General features: G+C 43.0%; 2 protein-coding genes and 1 long non-coding RNA gene across 4 annotated transcripts in view; 1 reads left to right on the forward strand and 2 right to left on the reverse strand.

The window, feature by feature from the left end:
- Positions 1–934: 934 nt before the first annotated feature.
- Positions 935–18,152, forward strand: part of LOC131888080 (uncharacterized) — a 26,438-nt gene continuing 9,220 nt past the window's right edge. Inside the window, exon 1 of the mRNA XM_059236865.1 lies at positions 935–1,475. Coding sequence (XP_059092848.1) covers positions 1,217–1,475 — 259 coding nt within the window. The 5' untranslated portion in view covers positions 935–1,216. The remainder of the gene's footprint in view (positions 1,476–18,152) is intronic.
- LOC131888112 (uncharacterized) lies at positions 3,290–4,069 on the reverse strand. Its single transcript, XR_009374077.1, has 3 exons — positions 3,858–4,069; positions 3,744–3,784; positions 3,290–3,673 (listed from the first exon to the last, which is right to left on the reverse strand). It is a non-coding gene; the product is annotated as an uncharacterized LOC131888112 (long non-coding RNA).
- Positions 10,442–18,152, reverse strand: part of LOC131888093 (flotillin-1-like) — an 11,907-nt gene continuing 4,196 nt past the window's right edge. The window contains exons 4-11 of one of the 2 annotated variants that reach the window (XM_059236879.1): positions 17,638–17,728; positions 16,104–16,247; positions 14,942–15,061; positions 12,386–12,601; positions 12,094–12,315; positions 11,835–12,011; positions 11,498–11,692; positions 10,442–10,880 (exon numbers count right to left, since the gene is read on the reverse strand). In XM_059236879.1, coding sequence (XP_059092862.1) covers positions 10,848–10,880; positions 11,498–11,692; positions 11,835–12,011; positions 12,094–12,315; positions 12,386–12,601; positions 14,942–15,061; positions 16,104–16,247; positions 17,638–17,728 — 1,198 coding nt within the window. In that variant the 3' untranslated portion in view covers positions 10,442–10,847. The remainder of the gene's footprint in view (positions 10,881–11,497; positions 11,693–11,834; positions 12,012–12,093; positions 12,316–12,385; positions 12,602–14,941; positions 15,062–16,103; positions 16,248–17,637; positions 17,729–18,152) is intronic. The other variant, XM_059236878.1, reaches the window with a different exon arrangement.

Consider the following 18,152-nt stretch of genomic DNA (forward strand, 5'->3'; position numbering starts at 1 on the left):
ACCATAAAAATGTGTTAGGAGCTATGAGGAAGTGCACTTACCAAGGCATTAAAGGGCAATGAAACTCTTAATTTTGTTCCACTTAATGTGAGAAAAACTCCGTCATTCAATTACGATCCCACACGTGCAAAGTCTAGGTATGAAGTGTGTTGTTTGCCCGAAAGCTTCCATTAATTTGACATAAAAATGACCAGGAAGCACCAGGACACACAGACACACACCTTTTCAAGACGGCATTGAGTCGTTTCCTCGAGTCTTTGGGAACCAAAGCCGTCACACCAAAGGGCAAATTCGTTTTGCCAAAATTTACCCCTAATATCCCTAGAGCTCTCCCTTGTGGTCGATACATGAATATTTAGGCGTAGTGTCCCTTTTTGGCCATCTCCGAAGCATTCGCGTTTTAAAATTCGACAATACGGATGACGCAAGGCGCGTCTAATTGAATCATCTATCCATCAACAATCATTTTATTATCCAGCCAACAGGCGGAAGGTACTCCCCTATATGGACAAAATGGGTATGGCTTAATCCACATAGTCATATTCCCGCCATTGAAAGACTCCCGAGAGGCACAACACACCAGTGTACATACTCATTTCCATGTTGCCTTCTACTCTACACACTCACATTTTGATCTTGTACACTACCATGCGAAATACGAATGCAGTACTACTCGCATACGAATGCAGTACTACGAATATACTACGTCTGTGTGTGTGTGTGTGGCTAGTCATATCCTCGCGTTGTCCGCCTTTGAAATTTGGTCTCGGATTTTGAGGGGCCTCACACTCGTCAGTTCGTCATCACTGACGCTCAACACGAGAGGGAATCCAGTCAGTGTTGCCGCCGCGTGAGGGGAAAAAGGGAGAGGAAGGCGTGTACGCATTTTAAGAGAAACACTCAGTCGGGTTCAAGTCTTGGAAGTGTGAAGAGTAGGTCGAGTGCATGTGACACGATGCAGGACTTCATTCAGAATTGCATCCAAAAGCCTTGATTATAAGTGCAAGAAAGGTTTTTTCTGGTGTTTTTAGATCATGAGGTGGTAAATTTGGAGTTGCATTCAAAGGAAATAGTGAAAGTGATCTTGGTTCCATCAAAGATATTTTTCATCCATCACATGGTGATTGAAAGCAACTCTTGGTGGAGAGTCGCTCCATCATAATGGATTCACTAGAGCAAACCCGAGCAAGATAAATCACTCAACCAGTTGTTATTGATGACAGACATTATGGAGACCAACAACAATGAGACCAACACCTACAAACCTACCATTATAAGCAATCCAACGGCCAATGATAATCACGATAATGAGAGTGCTGGGTTGAAACAACCACAAGAAGAGGTCATAGATCTGGGTTTTAGTGAGCCAGAAGGTAGTGTTGAAGAAAAAAATAACCGAAATGCTAATGATTCCATGAGCAATGCCAAACGGGGTTCTTCCAATCCACAAAGAACATCATCTCTTCTGTTGACAGGTATGCAAATCATCATTGGCAAATTGGCATCATGACGATAGTCTCCTCCTAAATTTTTCCCGTCAAGACTGGTTTCCGATTGGATTCACAAATTCCAGCTTTGAGTCCATTCCATATTCACAATCAATACTCTTTAAGAATGCTAAACATGCCCTTTTATCTTTGCTTTTAGGTAAGAGCGAAACTTGCTTTCTGCACAAATGGTCAAGCTAGCCATTTAACATACTTGAACAAAGTGACCAGATCAATTAAAGGTAGGAAATAGGAATTCCATAAATGCTCTGCCCGTATAACCTATCCTAGAACTCTGTGCCAACACCAACTTTGAGCAAAAACCTCTCATCACCTCATTCATCACTATTGAAGACAACCATGATGAGGATGAGTTGTTGGAAGTGGTGCTTGCCTCTCTTGCCTGTTGCCTGATCGTTCCCTTTGCCAAACTTTGCATGTTGCGGAATATCTTCTCATTACCAATGCTCAAGTGGGCAAGAAAACGACAACCAATTAAATATACACATATCCTCTGAGCTGTTGTAATTGGTTCGGCCTTCGCATTTGGAACTCATGTCGGGCGTATCGTGGGTCTCATTCTTGAGGTGTATGAGCAATAACATTCAAATCGTGATTTGCTTACTCGCCACCAAGAATTAGTGATTTGAATTTTGCCGCTCCATTTCGGTTCGAAGTGCCGGGGGAGAATGGGAAGCTCGAAGGGATTGCGAAACTTGATATGCGTATAGTAGGCAGAACTGGCAATGACCTGGGATGTCTTTTGTGTCTGATTTGGAAACCCTTGGAACGAATGTGTTTGTATTATCATATTTCTAAGAAAACTTTGGCCAAGATCTGTCGGAATCATCTGTCATAGTGGCTTTGGGGTGTGGGTGGGAGCAATATCCCTTGACAAGGAAGGCCTCCTCAAGTAAGACACATTTGTTTTCCTTCTTTCCACCAGCTCGGGGACCTCTGTCTCCTATGGACCGGTCACTGGAGCATCTCCTTGAAGATAGTTCATTTCATCATAATATCGATCACCAAAAAGGTGATTGATAAGGTCAAATTAGACCTTTCTTCAGCTCCTAGTTTTAGTAAGAAAAAAAATTAGAGGTTGTTTGAATAACTTTTGTGCTTTAATTGAAGCCACTTCTTGAAGCATTGATTGGTAGTTCGTTACTTAACATACGAAGTGGGACCATGTGAAATGAGAGAAAGTGACTACAAATGTGTTTAGTATGGTCGCCTACAAAGAAATGATGTTCGGTTAAATCGATACGAGTTTAGCCAACATGTGCGACAAACCTTTGTTAAATCTTCTTCGGTTTAAGGTTGGAAAGCCACTGTTCGCAATCATCCTGTTTTCAGCTACATCTGACAAGGTATCCCCTTGGAATTGGATGCTACATCTGATCTGTTGCTGATTTCGGGCCCGACTTGAAAGTTTATTTTTTTTTGGTCGGCTGTCCTCCCTTCTTGGCATCGGAGGTCAAGGTCAAGACAGGAAAAAAAGTTTAGGAATGACAAAGTGAGGATGATTTTTGGTTGAATCAGTGTTTGAGGAAGGATTCTGTCTGGAAGATCAAGTGTTGCCTCCGACATTGCCAAAAAGTACTTACGACCGTCCATGTCGGTTCAAAAAGCACGCGCTCATGCCATAAGAATAACAATGCCCCCCTCGTTAATTTGATCATTTGATCACAGATTATAAACCTAAGCGATAGTCTGGTACAATGCAGAGCTTACTTAAATTTAACATTTTTTTTCTCTTCTTATGTCATAATCCTAAGGACCTGAAGACAGTATGAACCATACACATATTACATTTTGATTATAACTTGACACTTAAACTCAAAAAGTCAAATACTCTAGCAAAGGCAAAGTAGACGATTAGTGTTACCCAAACCGGATGGAGGGAGTATGTAGTGCTCGCACAAGTGAAAACATACGAGTGAGCGACTGTGTGGATTTGTCAGTACGTAATGTTGCCACATCAGGAACTGAAATGGCGTTTCCGAGTGGTTCGAAAAATGGCCTGCCATCTCTAACGACTCGGGATGTATCATAATTATGACTGAGATCACGATGGAAGAGCGATAAAGTATCGATCAAGCTCAAAAACGAACTTTTGAAGACCAGGAGTCTTAGCTTGGGGGGAAAGCGGGACCTCATCTAATTGTTGAGTGGCATTCCAAAGCGACCTAGAAATTGGATCCATACCAAATGTAAGAAATTGGAATCATGAGCGCAATAATGAAAATCAATCCCTACCATAAAGAATGCATGAGATAACCGACCAGTGCCAAGACCACCTTCAAGGAGAAAATTGCCAATTGACAATTGGTCACCCACCCTAAAATCACACGAGATGGCCGTTTCCTTTACCTTTTCTCCCGGATCACCGTTGAAATAACGTTTCACGTCTGCTAGGTTTTCTATCATTTGTGATTGGATTTTGATGAGATGAGTAACTCCAGACTCGGCGATGATACCTCAAGGGTGAAATCAGGCCCAATTCGATCTCTCGTATGATATTATAGTAGGGTGAGGCCATGTGTTGTTTGTTTCCAAGAAAAAATTGAGTTTTTCTTAGGCCAACAGTTAGTTGAATTGAGCCAAAAAAAGATGTACCCTGTACATTGCAGTATAATTAGCTGATGCTGCCTTCCAATTAGCCAAAACAACCGCGATGGTTGCATTGGTGATAAGTAGAATTTGTGACGAAAGAAGGCATCCTGTTTTTCCATAAATCATTTCTCTTGAGGTTTCTAATTGCTAAAAGAGGGAGATTAGATTTGGTAACATGTAGCATTCTTGGCAAAGCTGACAAACAGCAGTGAAAACCGAGGCGGTTAACGTAGCATTCATGAATAGAAGGCGTGTCTTCAATTGATTCTTTGCGAAAACATCTTGAAGCGTCGGTTTGAGAATTTGCCAATCTAGGACCAATGAACTAACTGGCTCAATTCATTTAAAGTTTGACGTGGGACTGGTGGTTCAGCTGTGCTCCAAATTGCCAATTTAGAAAATGATCTTTCCAAGCGCAAGGAAAGTAAAAGTGTGGGGTAAGACAGTGAGTCGAGCAATTTAGTAATCTTTCCAATTGATGGAATCTGAACAGAAGTGAGGGCCAAGAGAGAAAATGGGCATATTTTTCATTCGGAGGGGAAACTGTTGCGCCCATGAAATAGTGGTAATAAAGCCTGACAAATGATTCTCGGACACCTTCAGCTTACCAAGAACTCACGATTTCTATAGAGATCAGTCCAAGATAAGGGAGAGATCAAAATATTCTATCCACATTGCATCGGTCTCTTCTCCCCGCCAAAAACTTTTAAACTTTAGACAGAATAACTTCCTGATTAGCGTACATTTTTTTTCATTTTGGATTAAGGAAATGCGTCAATTTGCATCTTAATTGACGCCTTTGGTAGTCTTCCTGAATTTTCAGGCATAATAAATGGCCCTGTGACATTGATAGCACCTCGACATTGATGGCTGCACTAACATCCCCCACAACCTACGTTTATGTTGTAGGTATGCCCTCGACAATTCATGAAGCTTGGGGTGTCGGGTGTGAACTTTTATCAATTTGGCCTTGATAGCTTTAATTGAAAATGTTCTGATATACTATCCAATTATAAAACTGAGCCAACTCATGGTCCAACTTCCAGCTTCCCTGCCCTCACACACGTTTAAATTACGCAGACATGTGTGTGCGTGTGTGTGTGTGTGTTCCGTCGCAAGGAATTTTAATTCTGTCAGCAAGTGTACAATTAGGATGAAGAGAAGTCCAGCCCCGAATAACACAAATCGCCTTTGATACCTTTGAAAGGGCCCAAGACGACGCAAGCATTGGCGATGAATGTGATAATCAATAAACCCAGAATGAGACACACCTTTCGATGACCATCAGCAGTGCCATCAGATCGCTTCGTTGGAGGGAAATCAGTTTTCGTTTCTAATATAGAATTAGTAGTAGACAGGAGGCGAAGCCGTGTCATGGTCACGAGGCACAGTTAAGAATTGCTGCATATTGCCAAGCCAGGCCTCCGGATCTTGTTTCCAAATATGTTCAGATTTCGCCGAAGCCTTCCAAGTCGAAATGCCTAACTGTTTTTGCCTCTCATGAGTGATTTGACTGGTCGATTTTCACTTTTTCTTAGATCAATGCAAGCGTAAACGAGGAATCTAGTTGAAATCGTAGAACACACGTAGACATCGAATGGGAGAATGTTGTTGATACAATGATCCCAGACCTCCTCATCTTGGATTCCGGATGGGTGCATTAACCAGATGCGAAGACAATGGCCAATGGGGTAGACAACCAGAGTCACAATGTATAGGATGGGTTCTCATGAGCTTGTATTCGATAACCAGATCATGGAATCAATTCGGTAGCGGCCATGGTCTAGGTAGTACTTGTCTTGAGAACAAACTACTTGGGTACAAACTACAATCTCGTGAACGTGACTGATTTGATTCATGGCGAATATAGTATGTACCAAGAGGATTGGGTACTCCTGGCCAGATGATGATTACTTTTATGAAGAAACGAGAGGGATAGAGAGAGAAGAATGCCCAATAGAGACTGTTAGAACATGCCCATCTCATCAAATTATGGGCATCATGGCTGGAGGACGTCCTTGCTTGAGCACACACTTTGTGAATGACCACACACCCTGATTTGGGGGTGATACCGAGTAGACCGGGCCCTGGCGAACCACCCATAGGCATGATGATATTCAGGGCCTTGAACGCCGAAACAATGATCCACTCAAGACGGGCAACTTGTCAGATGAATGGATGAATCTTTTTCTGGATGATGGCTTGGGAGGTATTGTGTTACAACATGTTGACCAGAATAATACCAAAGCTCGCGGTTTGGGCTCTGGGAACAAGAATCCGGCACTTTCCATTTCTGGCCGCAAAGAAGTGACAGAATAACGAGATTCCGTTTCTTACACCGCGCGGTGTGAGTTTTTCTCAAATGACGTGTTCAATGACCAATCCGGACGAGAGAGGTGTAATTGCTGCAAAAATACCTCTCGTGCAAAAAGGATATAAAGGAACGAATATTCTGGGAACATTCTCGCGGCTGTCTTCCTGCGTATCCTTGGACCCATGGCCTTGTCTATTATAATTTTTGTATTGGCTTGAATTTTCCTTTAATTATTGCCACGCCATGATCGGCGTGTTATCCCGCGAAATTTTGCTTCCGCCATCTTGCTTGGAATTCACACCTACCGGACATAATGAGGTCCTCATTGCTTGTTTAAGCGTGACCAAGTGGCCTGGTGAATGTCACTTAGTCCGCCCATAATTTGATAAAGAAAAGACTCTTTGGCAGTCGAGCTATTCAATGCTGGCTTTTGATGGGATGGAGCAAAAAAAACCTCTCCAATGAACCAACCAACCATCCAAACAACCCTGTCATTGTACAGAGACTAACCAAGTGGTTGCTAGTTGCTTCGCGGGTTGTATTTTTTTGAGATAGGCATATTTCATGCCCAAAAAAACACCTGTTACATAGACAATGAGCGGTAATGAAGTACTTGCCAAGTAAGCATTCTGATTTTGGAACTCGACAAATCTTCAAAGTTATCCAACCGCGCCTTTTAAAGAAACAATCTCGAGATTCCCCTCTTAAGAAGGCCTCAAGTATGCACGAGGCCTCGACAAGGACCTTTCCCAAAATGGCTCTGGCTTTGTTGCCGTGTGATGGGTGGTTTATTGTATCAAATGTCACGACATGGTCTACCTTTTTTAAGGCGATTACCATCAATTGGTAGCACGTGTTACCTCATCATCAGGTCTCTCTCCCCCTCCTCCTCATTGCCCACATCGTCAGCGACTTTGGCATCGATCAAAGCACGTCTTTCTGTCAACAAATCGAGTGGATGTGTGGCCATGAAGCATGATTGGCAAGAAATCCTCCATCGAACACGCCCATTTGTTCGAATGTCCATTGTAATCGGTGCCATCAAGCTCGGTTGAAATGCGATTCTGGAGGCTTTCAACCCAGATTTTACCTTACTCTCAATAACTCAGCTAAAGAGAGGTCACGTGTTCCATCTCATTCAAGTGGCCATATTGGCAGGAAGTCTTTGTTTGGATTGTTTCCCCGAGGTCCAAATCACCAACGCTCTTGTCAATCCACCCCTTCCGTTCCGATTGTACTCAAATATTCAAGAGCATTTCGGAAACTCCGTCGACCTTGAAGCTAGATGGAGATAAGCTTCGTCGAAGACGGATCGTATCGAGCCCCAAAACTTGGCCTAATAACTTGCCTTCATTTTCGGATTGATTTCCATCTTCAAGGCCATCGCCATGAATGCCATGTTTTGGCCAAGCCAAATCTTCAGGGGTCAACTTGACTACACACATGTAGGATTTAGAACCAAAAACCTGCCGCAAATGATCCCACCATAGATCACGATTACTGACGATTTGGCTCCTGCCCGGCGAAAGAGAAGTGAAGATAATTCTCACACTTGCACAAAGTGCGCACTGGGTCCGTTTGTCGGAGCCTTGAATGATGTCCCCAAAGCGTTTTTGCCATTTGCCCTTGCCGCAATCGAATCATGAACGGTACTGTTCGCGTTGTCAGCGTTCCATTGTCGGAATTAGATCTTAATTTACTTCTTGTTCTTATTGTCCAAGTTCAAGAAGCTGGGTGCCCAGAGCTAAAGCCATCATCACTCTGGATTGTGCTCAACGTTCCGCTAATGTTGCTTACCTGGGAACCCCGGCAATAAGCAACCTTGACATTGTAAACATTACTCGAAGCCGCGAGGAAAACAGGGAATTTCATTGGCACAGTGTTCGCTCGCTGATCGCGCTTTTTTCGCTCACTCATTCTTCTCTCGCTTGCGTACGGTTTACGTACTTACTCGCCCCAGGAAGGACTTTGTTGAAAGCGATGGTCAAGTTTGAACAATGCCATTACTTGCCACCAATATTCACTGATTGGCAATTTGGATAATTTATGTGCACATGGTGGGAACTGGGAAAGGAAGGTATGCGTGCGTAGTTGGGCCGAGTTCCTTCAAGGTTGTGGGTCCCGTCAATTGAAGGCAATCACGAAATATGTCTCCTCAATGATTGACATCCAATCGGACGGAGCGAAGTTGGCGTAACTAGCTCGGATTCCACATTTAATGAATGGTGGCAAGTTGAAGTGTTCGAGGGAGACCATCCATTCGATGATGGCGCTCAATCAAATGATTATGAGTAGGTTCCCCGTGACCAATCAATGCCAATAACCGAGTGCCAAAATCCGTCATCGGTCATTGGAAATCCTGTCGACGGAATGCCCGCTTGGGCCCTTCAGAGGCACAAATGCCCGCCAATGCTGGATCAAACAAGACTTCCTGGGTCTTGAGCAAATATTTGATCCACTCGAGATGGAGATATTGTGTTTTGGCAATCTTCAAAAACATCTCGCTGACGGTAGGTATATCCAAGTTTGCGTTAGAATTCGGATATGAATGCACAAATGCTCCGGAATGTGTAATAAAAAATGAACACCAACGCCTATGTGTTTCGTTCAAGTGGGTTTGTCGTGCTAATATAGAGCAAATGTCATCACGATTGTCAAGTCTGGAGCAGTCTTTGATGATGTGTCGGGGTCCTGGGAAGCGCATGTACTACAATGAAACGCGTGCTCTGGATTCTGATCTCGGTTGCCTGAAAATGCAACCTGATATCCATGATGTTCCTTCTTGGCTTGGAATGAGACAATCAAAGAAAATAAAGACTCGGATCAGCATGATTCAAGACAATAGGAAGTGATGGCAAGATGTTGATAACAATGAGTGTGTTTTAGCGTATAGTTCCTCAACTTTGTCCCGACGACAATCATGGGTTTGGCCCTAGAGGTGATCCTATTGTTTATGGGCATCACATGTCTCTCATACCCAATTCGTCACGCTACTTCGTTGTACGGATTGAATCAATCCTGTGCGTAGTGGTCGAGTGGTCGGAATTAGATGCATAGTTCAGATATCTCTCATAATTCCCTGTCTCTTCCTGTTGATTGAAGCACTCGCATATTCATGAGAATCAGTCCAGGTGTGCTAGAGTGTTGGAAATCAATTTGTTCACTTATGCGATTGCGGTTAACTGTATGATCCGTGACAAATCCAATGAGAGCCTCCAATTAAGGTTGAATGATCCTTGAAGGCAAATCCCAGGCCTCCAAGATGAGCCACCAACAAAGACAGAGAGCATGAATTTCTGCTCACATTGAAGACGAACGCCAAATCCACCACACAGTTGAGATGGACCAAAGTTATTTCCTGCAATGCTGACGATGACTTGTGGTGTTCTTCTATCTTCCCAGGATATTCAATTCATAAAGTGCCACGAAAATTGCTTTTAAGGGAACCATTCAAAGATGGCTTTGGCTTGTGGGCAGATAACGAGTCCATTCCATTCCGGACCTTTCACAAAAAGAAACCAGATGGTTTCTGGTGGCTGATCATCATCTTGTGGGAGGCCCACATCTACTACAGTATGCAGAAGTGTAGCAAGCCTCTGAACTGGGATCCTATTGACTTGGGATGGAGGACAATAAACACCAACCCCCAATCACTTTCTATTCCCAATATTTCACTTTTTCAAAACTCACACTCCCAAGTAAATGGTTTTAAAAGCTCATTCGTTTTCGAGACCAAAAACTCCCCGCCCTTATGAGTGAGTAAAAGCTGGACACCCTTGCGTCAACCAAAAAGGCAGCTTAATATCTACAAAACAAAAATCCAACGAGGTAAAAGAACACCAATCTGATACCAACCCTATCTCAATGGAATGGTTGATCTCTAAGCAGGTTTTGTTTGTAGGTAAAACCAATATGTGAATTATTTTCCCTCCGACACTCTAGCTTGGCATTTTTAAGTACATTTATTTTGTTTTTGTTTTTTTGATTTACACACGTGTGGTTTGTTTGTGGTAATTGGCGCTTCTGCTTAGTACATAGATTTTATTGTGGGCGAAGGAGAGAAGGAGGAATAGAAATGTGGAATGTCTACAAAATATTAGATTGTGAAGGAGCCATGAGTTGAGTTTGATTGGCAGTTTCCTCGCAAGCAAGCATCCTACGACGGTCAATGAGATCGATAAATATGTAGACGTATCATTGGTAGGTAATACACGAGAGGAAAGTCGGAGTTGTTTTGAAATTAACACGTCCATTTTGGCCCTGATGAACATGACGACTTTTAGTTTTGGATGGTTGTGATGATGAAGTTGATGATGATGATGAGGGTGATGAGAAGATCGAGATGGAGATAGTGGGATACATCCTTCTAGGTGGTCTGTCAGACACTTTCTGACCAAGAATGGTGTCGAAACCCGGTCGGTCCGATGGTCCGATTAGTGAGATCTCATTGAAGTGATGGAGACGGACTGAAAGTGGAAACATGAGAGGGCGCATTAGCACAAAATGACTCGTGACGACGAGTTATGTGCAATCTTGGTGTCTTGGCGAGAATTGGATTCTTCGAACCTAGGTGCAAAGTACGTGCATCCATCTCGGCGAAAGAAACTGACCCCAACGCTAAGGTCGGTGGCACTAACTCTTCTGTGTGTGTATGTATGTTCGTACGTACGTCCATTAATGGAGTCACTAACTTCAGGTAGTGGCGCTTAAACTGTGTTGAACTACTACTAGGTTGTAGATGGTATTTTGCGTAGGTAAATTTGGGCGGAATAAGTGAAGGCGGATACTGGCAATAAATACGAGTGAGGTACAAGGTCCTTTGAAGAAACACTTGTGCAACTTTTACCCCATTGAATTTCCCCATATCATCCATCCGTTATATGCCACCTACAGCTGAACTTGTCATGAGGTATTGGCGGTGTTTGCGGTTGTGATGGTCTATTAAATGAAAATTGAAGGTCTCGTAATAATTTCCTTTTCGATCTATTTTCAGGTATGTCGAGGGTAACGACACTAGCGCCATGCAGAATAAAGGCTTTTTGGGCAGTTAAAATGTGAAACCAGAAAGGGATGTATCTCTCACCCTGGCAGTGATTCCTCCTCGAGACATTTGAGTCGTTATATCTACACCAGTCATGTTCTTGACAAGGTTGGGCACCGATTGCATTATTTGAAGCACTTCATTGGTCAGTTTGTTGGCCCCTAGCTCTCCGGAACCGTCCGAGACCATCGATATCTTCTTGGCTTGTGACAGCGGAGCAGCGATTTCGGCAGCAACCTGAAAGATTCAACCGATTAACATGGGCCAAATGTGAAGGGCATTGCGATCGAATATTCGCCATTTTCTGGCTTTTGCAAGGTGAAATGCATTGTCGGCAATCGGCAGTAAGATGTAGTGCAAATGGAGATGACTTGAATACCTTTGGCAGACATTCTAGCATCATATCAAGCATGGCGGCATCTTTGTACTCCTTCCAGGCATCGGCTTTCTTGGCCATCTTTTCAGCTTCAGCCTTGGCCCTGGCCTCGATAGAGAAGGCTTCAGCCTCTCCGCGCAAAATCTCGGCTTCAGCCTCAGCTTCCGACTCCATAATGACCTATCCAATGCAAGAACAAGGTGTGAATTAGACCAAGAAGTTCAATGACCCCTGGCAATTGGAATGCTCAGTACAACTCTACCTTGTTCTTGTTGGCCTCTGCCAGTTTTTCCAATTTGAACTTTTCGGCCTCTGCCGGACGTCGGACTGTCGAGTCCAATTCTCGTTCTCGCCTCTGGATTTCCTGTTCCTGAACCAGGATCTCCTGAGTCCTTTCGACCACCTTGATTTGCATCTGTTCATCTTTGATCCTCTGTTTGGTCTTGGCTGCTTGCAATTCATACGCCAATTCGGCTTCCGCTTTCTGCAACCAATCAAACCAGCTTGTCCTCAAACTCGGCTCAAGTGGACCAATGCAAAGCTGTGAATCGTACCTTTGTCTGAACTTCCACGTCATAAGCAGCCTTTTTTAGCTCAAAATCCCTTTTACTCTTGGCGATCTCGGCGTCGTTGAGCAACCTCGCAGCCATTCTCTCTTCTTCGGCAATCGCCTCTTTGATCTGGGCGTCGCGTTTGGCTTCGGCCTCGCCAATTCTCGCATCCCTTTTGACCTCAGCTGTTCGAGCCATGCCCAAAGCTTTCAAGTATCCCTAAAACCAAACCAAAAAATGATTAGAACCGACCACATTCTCGTCATTTTGAAGGGCATCCAAGAATTCGTCTCGTCATTCTCTTTAGTAAATATTTTTATGCCCTTTCGAGTCGTCGAACATTGGTAGATTGGTTCGGTAATGCTCCTCCAGGCTGCTTATTTATGGCATAGACGGAATGCCAAGGAAATCGAGGATTTTTGTCTCACAGTTGTGAAATGTATCCATTTCTTACGCTTATAGTACTGTTGTCGAACCCAAATTTGGTGAGGAAAAGCAAGCGTTCTGCGTCTGAGCTGGAAGCAAAAATCACTTGAATTGAGTCAAGGATTGAGATCAAATTTCCTGAGCTGAAGCAGTAAGAAGTGCTCGGAACAAGATCGCGTGAGCTAGTATGCGGATGAAGACGAATTTGAATTTCCTGTCAACGTGGGAAACTACCTGATGAACCAAATGAGCTAGGGCATGAGCCATAACTATAATAGAACAGCTGGGGACACACAGGAACTCAAATTAGCCCACTTGTTAGGTTGACAGCCGCGCAATTATGGGCTGATTCTGATATCAACTGTTACCTTGAGCACCCCCGAAATTTCATTAGCCAAGGTCGGCAGCTCCAAAAATGCTTTGCCATCAATTTTATTGGGCACCTTCAATGAATATTCGCACTTCAAATTCCTTCACTCTCTCGCTCTCTCCGTCCCCTTGGAAAAAGAAATGTTGAATTCGCCAGCATTGTTCGAATGAAACTTGAAGCGTTCTTTCTGTGTCTTGATTGCTAATCGTGAAAGATGTCAGAGATTACAGTGCCACAAGCAAAGAACGTAAAAGAACGTAGCATTGAAGCTTTGGCACAAAAGATTTCGAATTCATTGGGAGGTAACCCTAGTCACAAGTCATTGGGTTCCTCTTTTTTGTGAGCTATTGATAACTAGTCCAAGGAATCGAGCAAATTATCGTTGATGGATGGCCAAATGCTTAGCTTCCCAACAGAAACCCACGGATTCAGCATCCAAAGTCCTTGTTCCTTAACATTAAGGAAGGCTATAATCCCTGCCAACCAAAAACAATGAAAGACCGTCGTTTAATCTTCTAATACTTGTTCTTTCTTCACAAAACGTAAGTGCAAAAAAGGTCACAGTCAAAAGAAGACAATTCTTTTAGTTTGATGACTCTTTTCGACGCAAAGGAACCAAAAGTGGTTGATTTAATTGATCTATCTTGGTATCTGTGAGTTCAGTTTTCCTTCTACTGTAGCTCAGCGAAACTGACAATTATGAGTCATCGCTCCATTGTGTCAGGGGCCCCCAATTTGACCCTGAATTAATGAGAAATCCTCGGCTTTGACTCAATGTTTCGGGGATAGCTTTTCGAGGCGACAGAGTAATTGCTGTTTGAAAGTTCTTGATAAGCATGTACAATCAGGGACTCATTGCACAATACCTCCTATGGAAAATGTTGAGAATCTGTATCCTTTCCAAGAGCCCAAGAACCAATGAGTTGATGCTCAAGAGTCGAAAAAGAGTCTGCAAAAAAGGAATCCGCGAATCCTCATCCATCATCATACGTGTCCCCAAGCAAGATGTTTCTGGTTTTTTTTCTTGTTCATGGTCATAGATGTACTTCAAAGATATACCTGTCGCAAATGGTCTACCATCATTCACTCAATTTTTGGGCATTTGCATTTTCCCGTGAAGAGGCAAAAAAGAACTACCGTTAATTCGAACAAATATAGGAAAACGGACAAGAACCAAACATGGTTCGCTTTCCTGCCATTCATCTATGCAAAGCAGTTTCTTTAGATCATCATTGCGGGGGCCCTAAGTGAGGTTTATCTGTTTGGCTCATGCGTTCGGGACAAAAAGGCCCTTTCGCGATCGTCTGTCAAGAATGAAATTAGCCGAGAAGAAATTCAAAGAGACGCAAGTTTGGTCCCTTGAAGGACACCATAAGTAACAATAGCTGCGAACGACACAGTGAGGAAAGTTCCGAGAGGGAAACGTAACTTTTTGGACTTTTACTTCACGAGCCAACTACAATAGCAAAGAGAAGATATGATGTATAGGCCATGATGCAAGTGAACCTACAACAAAAATGAGACGTAGATCCCTTTTTCGTCTCGAAGGGGGTTCCTCTTCCGAAGATGGCATTTTTCTCGCTTCAACCGGAAGAATTGACGCATTACGCAATGGCGTGATACTTCTTAGTTGGAAGTAAAAATCTACCAACCGGCTTTGGGTTGTAAAAATGTTGGTGGATGTAGAGTTATGGTCTTGCATCTTTGAATTGCGCATGTGGGTACACATCGTTGAGTAGGAAAAAACGAGGTGTATTACGTACCTCATCATCGCGAATGTCCTTCAGTGTATACGAAACCACGGTGATTCCCATATTGACTAAATCGGAAGAGGCAACTTCGAAGACCTGTTTCGAGAACTTTTTGCGATCTTTGTAGATTTCCTGGAAGACAAAAACTATAGATCAATCTTGTTTTCCAGCTCAAATCTATGGCGAAAAAACGAAAAGAAGATGAGAGCAGTCACGAGACAAGGCAAAAAAGTTAATGCCCTCAGCGAACACGAACTGGCCAGTTGAGTCCGAGCAAAACTGAAATCTTCGGCTTGGATGGATATTTTTGCAACGACTACAATCGAACTATTATCTCAAGTGTTTTATCACTATCAGTTGCCTTTTGCTTTTCAGCGTGTGCATGTTATCACTCCAAGCAAATGTGTTGGAGCCAAATCACGTCATTTTGTGCCAACCACATGCAGCTATTTAAAATAATATTTTCTTCTCTGGCAGTGGGAAATTTAATAAATGGTCCCTTTTTCCGCGGTTTTACAGTTTGAATGGTCACAAATCGGCTCGAGTCCGTGTTTTTCCCATCCTTATGAACTTTTTTGCAGCCATATTTTTGCAACAGACATAGTGGCACACAAATGAACCGTAGCCATTAAATCCAAATGGTCAATAAGTGGAGACTGTGCGGTGCCAACCGATTTTCTCCCAGGCCTTATTTTCCGGTGCCACATGTTTACTTTGCTTCCACAGTCTGGTCTATATTAGCTTTTTTTCTCTCTTGTGATGTTGGCAGATCATCTGAAAGCTGGAGGGTTAATGATGTCATTTTGCCCATGGAATGCAATCTTAATGCCCGATCACAAGTGCACAAAATTTGGCAGGGAGGAGAAAAAGTCCCTTGAAAATTAGGAGATGATTCATATTCCTCCTCTCAGGCCGGATAATTCACGCTAATTGAAAGAGAAACCCAACTTTTCACCTCGTATGTAGATCCTAGTCATGACTTTCCATGTAAAAGTGTCTGAACTAAGCCAAGCTAATGTATCCATTCTTTGTTCAGGAACTAAAAAACACGCTGCCGAGTAGGCACTTTTAAGACTCCGACAAATGATGCTCATGCTGTTGGTTAGTAATTAACAAGGTCAAGACAGATTGGTTTGTGGACACTGTCGAATGAGAATAAGGTCCATTAACTCACCTCAACGGTCATAGAGCCCATGATGGCTCGTTGGTGTCCTTCCAAGGTCTCCAAGGCCACTTGTTGAATCTGTTCTTCGCTCTTGCCCAGAAACTGCTCGCAAGCGGCGAGCAGCATTTCCTCATTTTGACCCTGGATTTTGACCTACAAATTGCAACACTGGCGTCAACAGCAAGTTCAAGGTATAAAACGAGCGCACCATTTTAAGGTGTGCGTAGTTTACCACCAAACTGACGACACTTAACTGTTGAATCCAGATGACCAACAACTTGGAAAAAACAGCTCCTTGTCAGTTTGGCGCTTGAAAGAGCCCTTCTACCGCTAGCTTGTTATTTGTGATTGAAAGGTATTCACACAAACGAGAGACGGGAATGAGTTTAGATGGCCAACATGCCTCGAGATGCATTTTCAGAGTCTTTTGAGCTTTTTGTATTTGAAGTGCTGATGAAGCCTGGACTTGAAACCAACAGAATGTAGGAACATTTCTTTGATGTCGATGAAGATCCTTCACGTTTGACGCTAATTATCGCGAATGGAAAAATACACACGATAGATTATAAAACTTGAATGCTGTCCAGATGGCAATCGTGGTAGGGTATGTTGGTTATGCGGAAGAAACTCTGCACTGTGCATACCAAATGAGTATCCCCTCCTCTCGATCTCTCTCTGTCTCTCTCTCTGAACAAATGAAGAAGCACCAAAACGATGGTATTCTTTGTCTATTAATCAAGTGGGCGAAGTCATGCAAGTTCCATGGCCTGTCAGATGAATAACACATGTGGAGACCCTTTATACAATGGTATTGACTAGTTGCTTTGCATAATAGACTGTTCAAGGATGGAACATGTTGAAATGGGTTAATATTCGACACAAATGATGTCAATTAATGAAAATCAAAGGAGTGATTTGTTAAGGGTCACAAAACGATGCATTTTCCCCCACAAATTCAGTTTCCGGTCTTGGATTCAATTTTTTTGTAAATCAGTATTTAGACTTTAAAACGGTTGTTTCTTAAAACAGTGTCATCCCCCGAGTTTTTACGGTTTTTAAGGAATGCAAATGATATTTTTTAGAGCTCATCTAACACCATACAACACAAAGTCCTATTTTCTCAGAATTCCAACCTTTGGCACATATGTTGTCTCCGACAAGTTTTTCGAATTTCGCACTTAAATGTGAAATGTTTCGAAAGGTGTTTGGCCTGTGAAGTTACCGCACTAATTGTTGCTGGGTAGTTAACGTCGCCAGATATGTAAGTGGGTTAATTGAAAATGCTTGCATTGGCTATTACCCAGACTATCATCATCAATCATATCCAAGTACAGATAGCCCATATCGATAAGCAAACAGTTAGCTCTATCTCGGTGTAAACCTTCACATGGGAAAACAATGTCCGGCACTTATGTTATGCTGACTGTACGTGGTCTATAGAGAATTGTCGGTATTCAAGTATCAACTTCACCATTCTAAAGATACTGTGACGTGATTGTACTGTACGAACATGGCTACTACAAGGTACTGGTACTTGTACTACCTGAGCGATTCCCGTGACAGAGATGGACACGCCTTGACCCGAGTAAACATTGCTACTCGTCACGATCAAAGTCATAGTGTTTAAGCGCAACCTGAGAAAGATGAGAAGACCGTCAACGAGGATGACAATTTACATATGCAATGATCCATGCGGATAATATGCGTCCAGTGGCAAGCCCAGTTTTGCTCAGGTCAGCAGGGGGTGTTAGGGGTGTCTTTGGTGAAAGTAAACACCAGGATATATAATGAGATTTGTCAGTTTCTTAGCGTTCATGTTGGTTTAGAGGACGCCAAGTGGTTCCGGTACGCTAACAATTCTGAGATGATTTAGACAATGGGCCTATAAGGGGCTGCCAGGCCAACACAATGAACCCATTTTCGACGATCTTATCCCTTGGTTAATTTGAAGGGTCACTGAGTCTTTTACATATACTAGCCAGACCTTCGTTCATGTTTCTACTGTGAACGTATGCAGTTGGGATGTGCTGAAAAGGTGGTTGAATAAAGGGGGTCGAT

This window comes from Tigriopus californicus, chromosome 10 (assembly GCF_007210705.1).
Source record: "Tigriopus californicus strain San Diego chromosome 10, Tcal_SD_v2.1, whole genome shotgun sequence".
NCBI classification, from domain to species: domain Eukaryota; kingdom Metazoa; phylum Arthropoda; class Copepoda; order Harpacticoida; family Harpacticidae; genus Tigriopus; species Tigriopus californicus.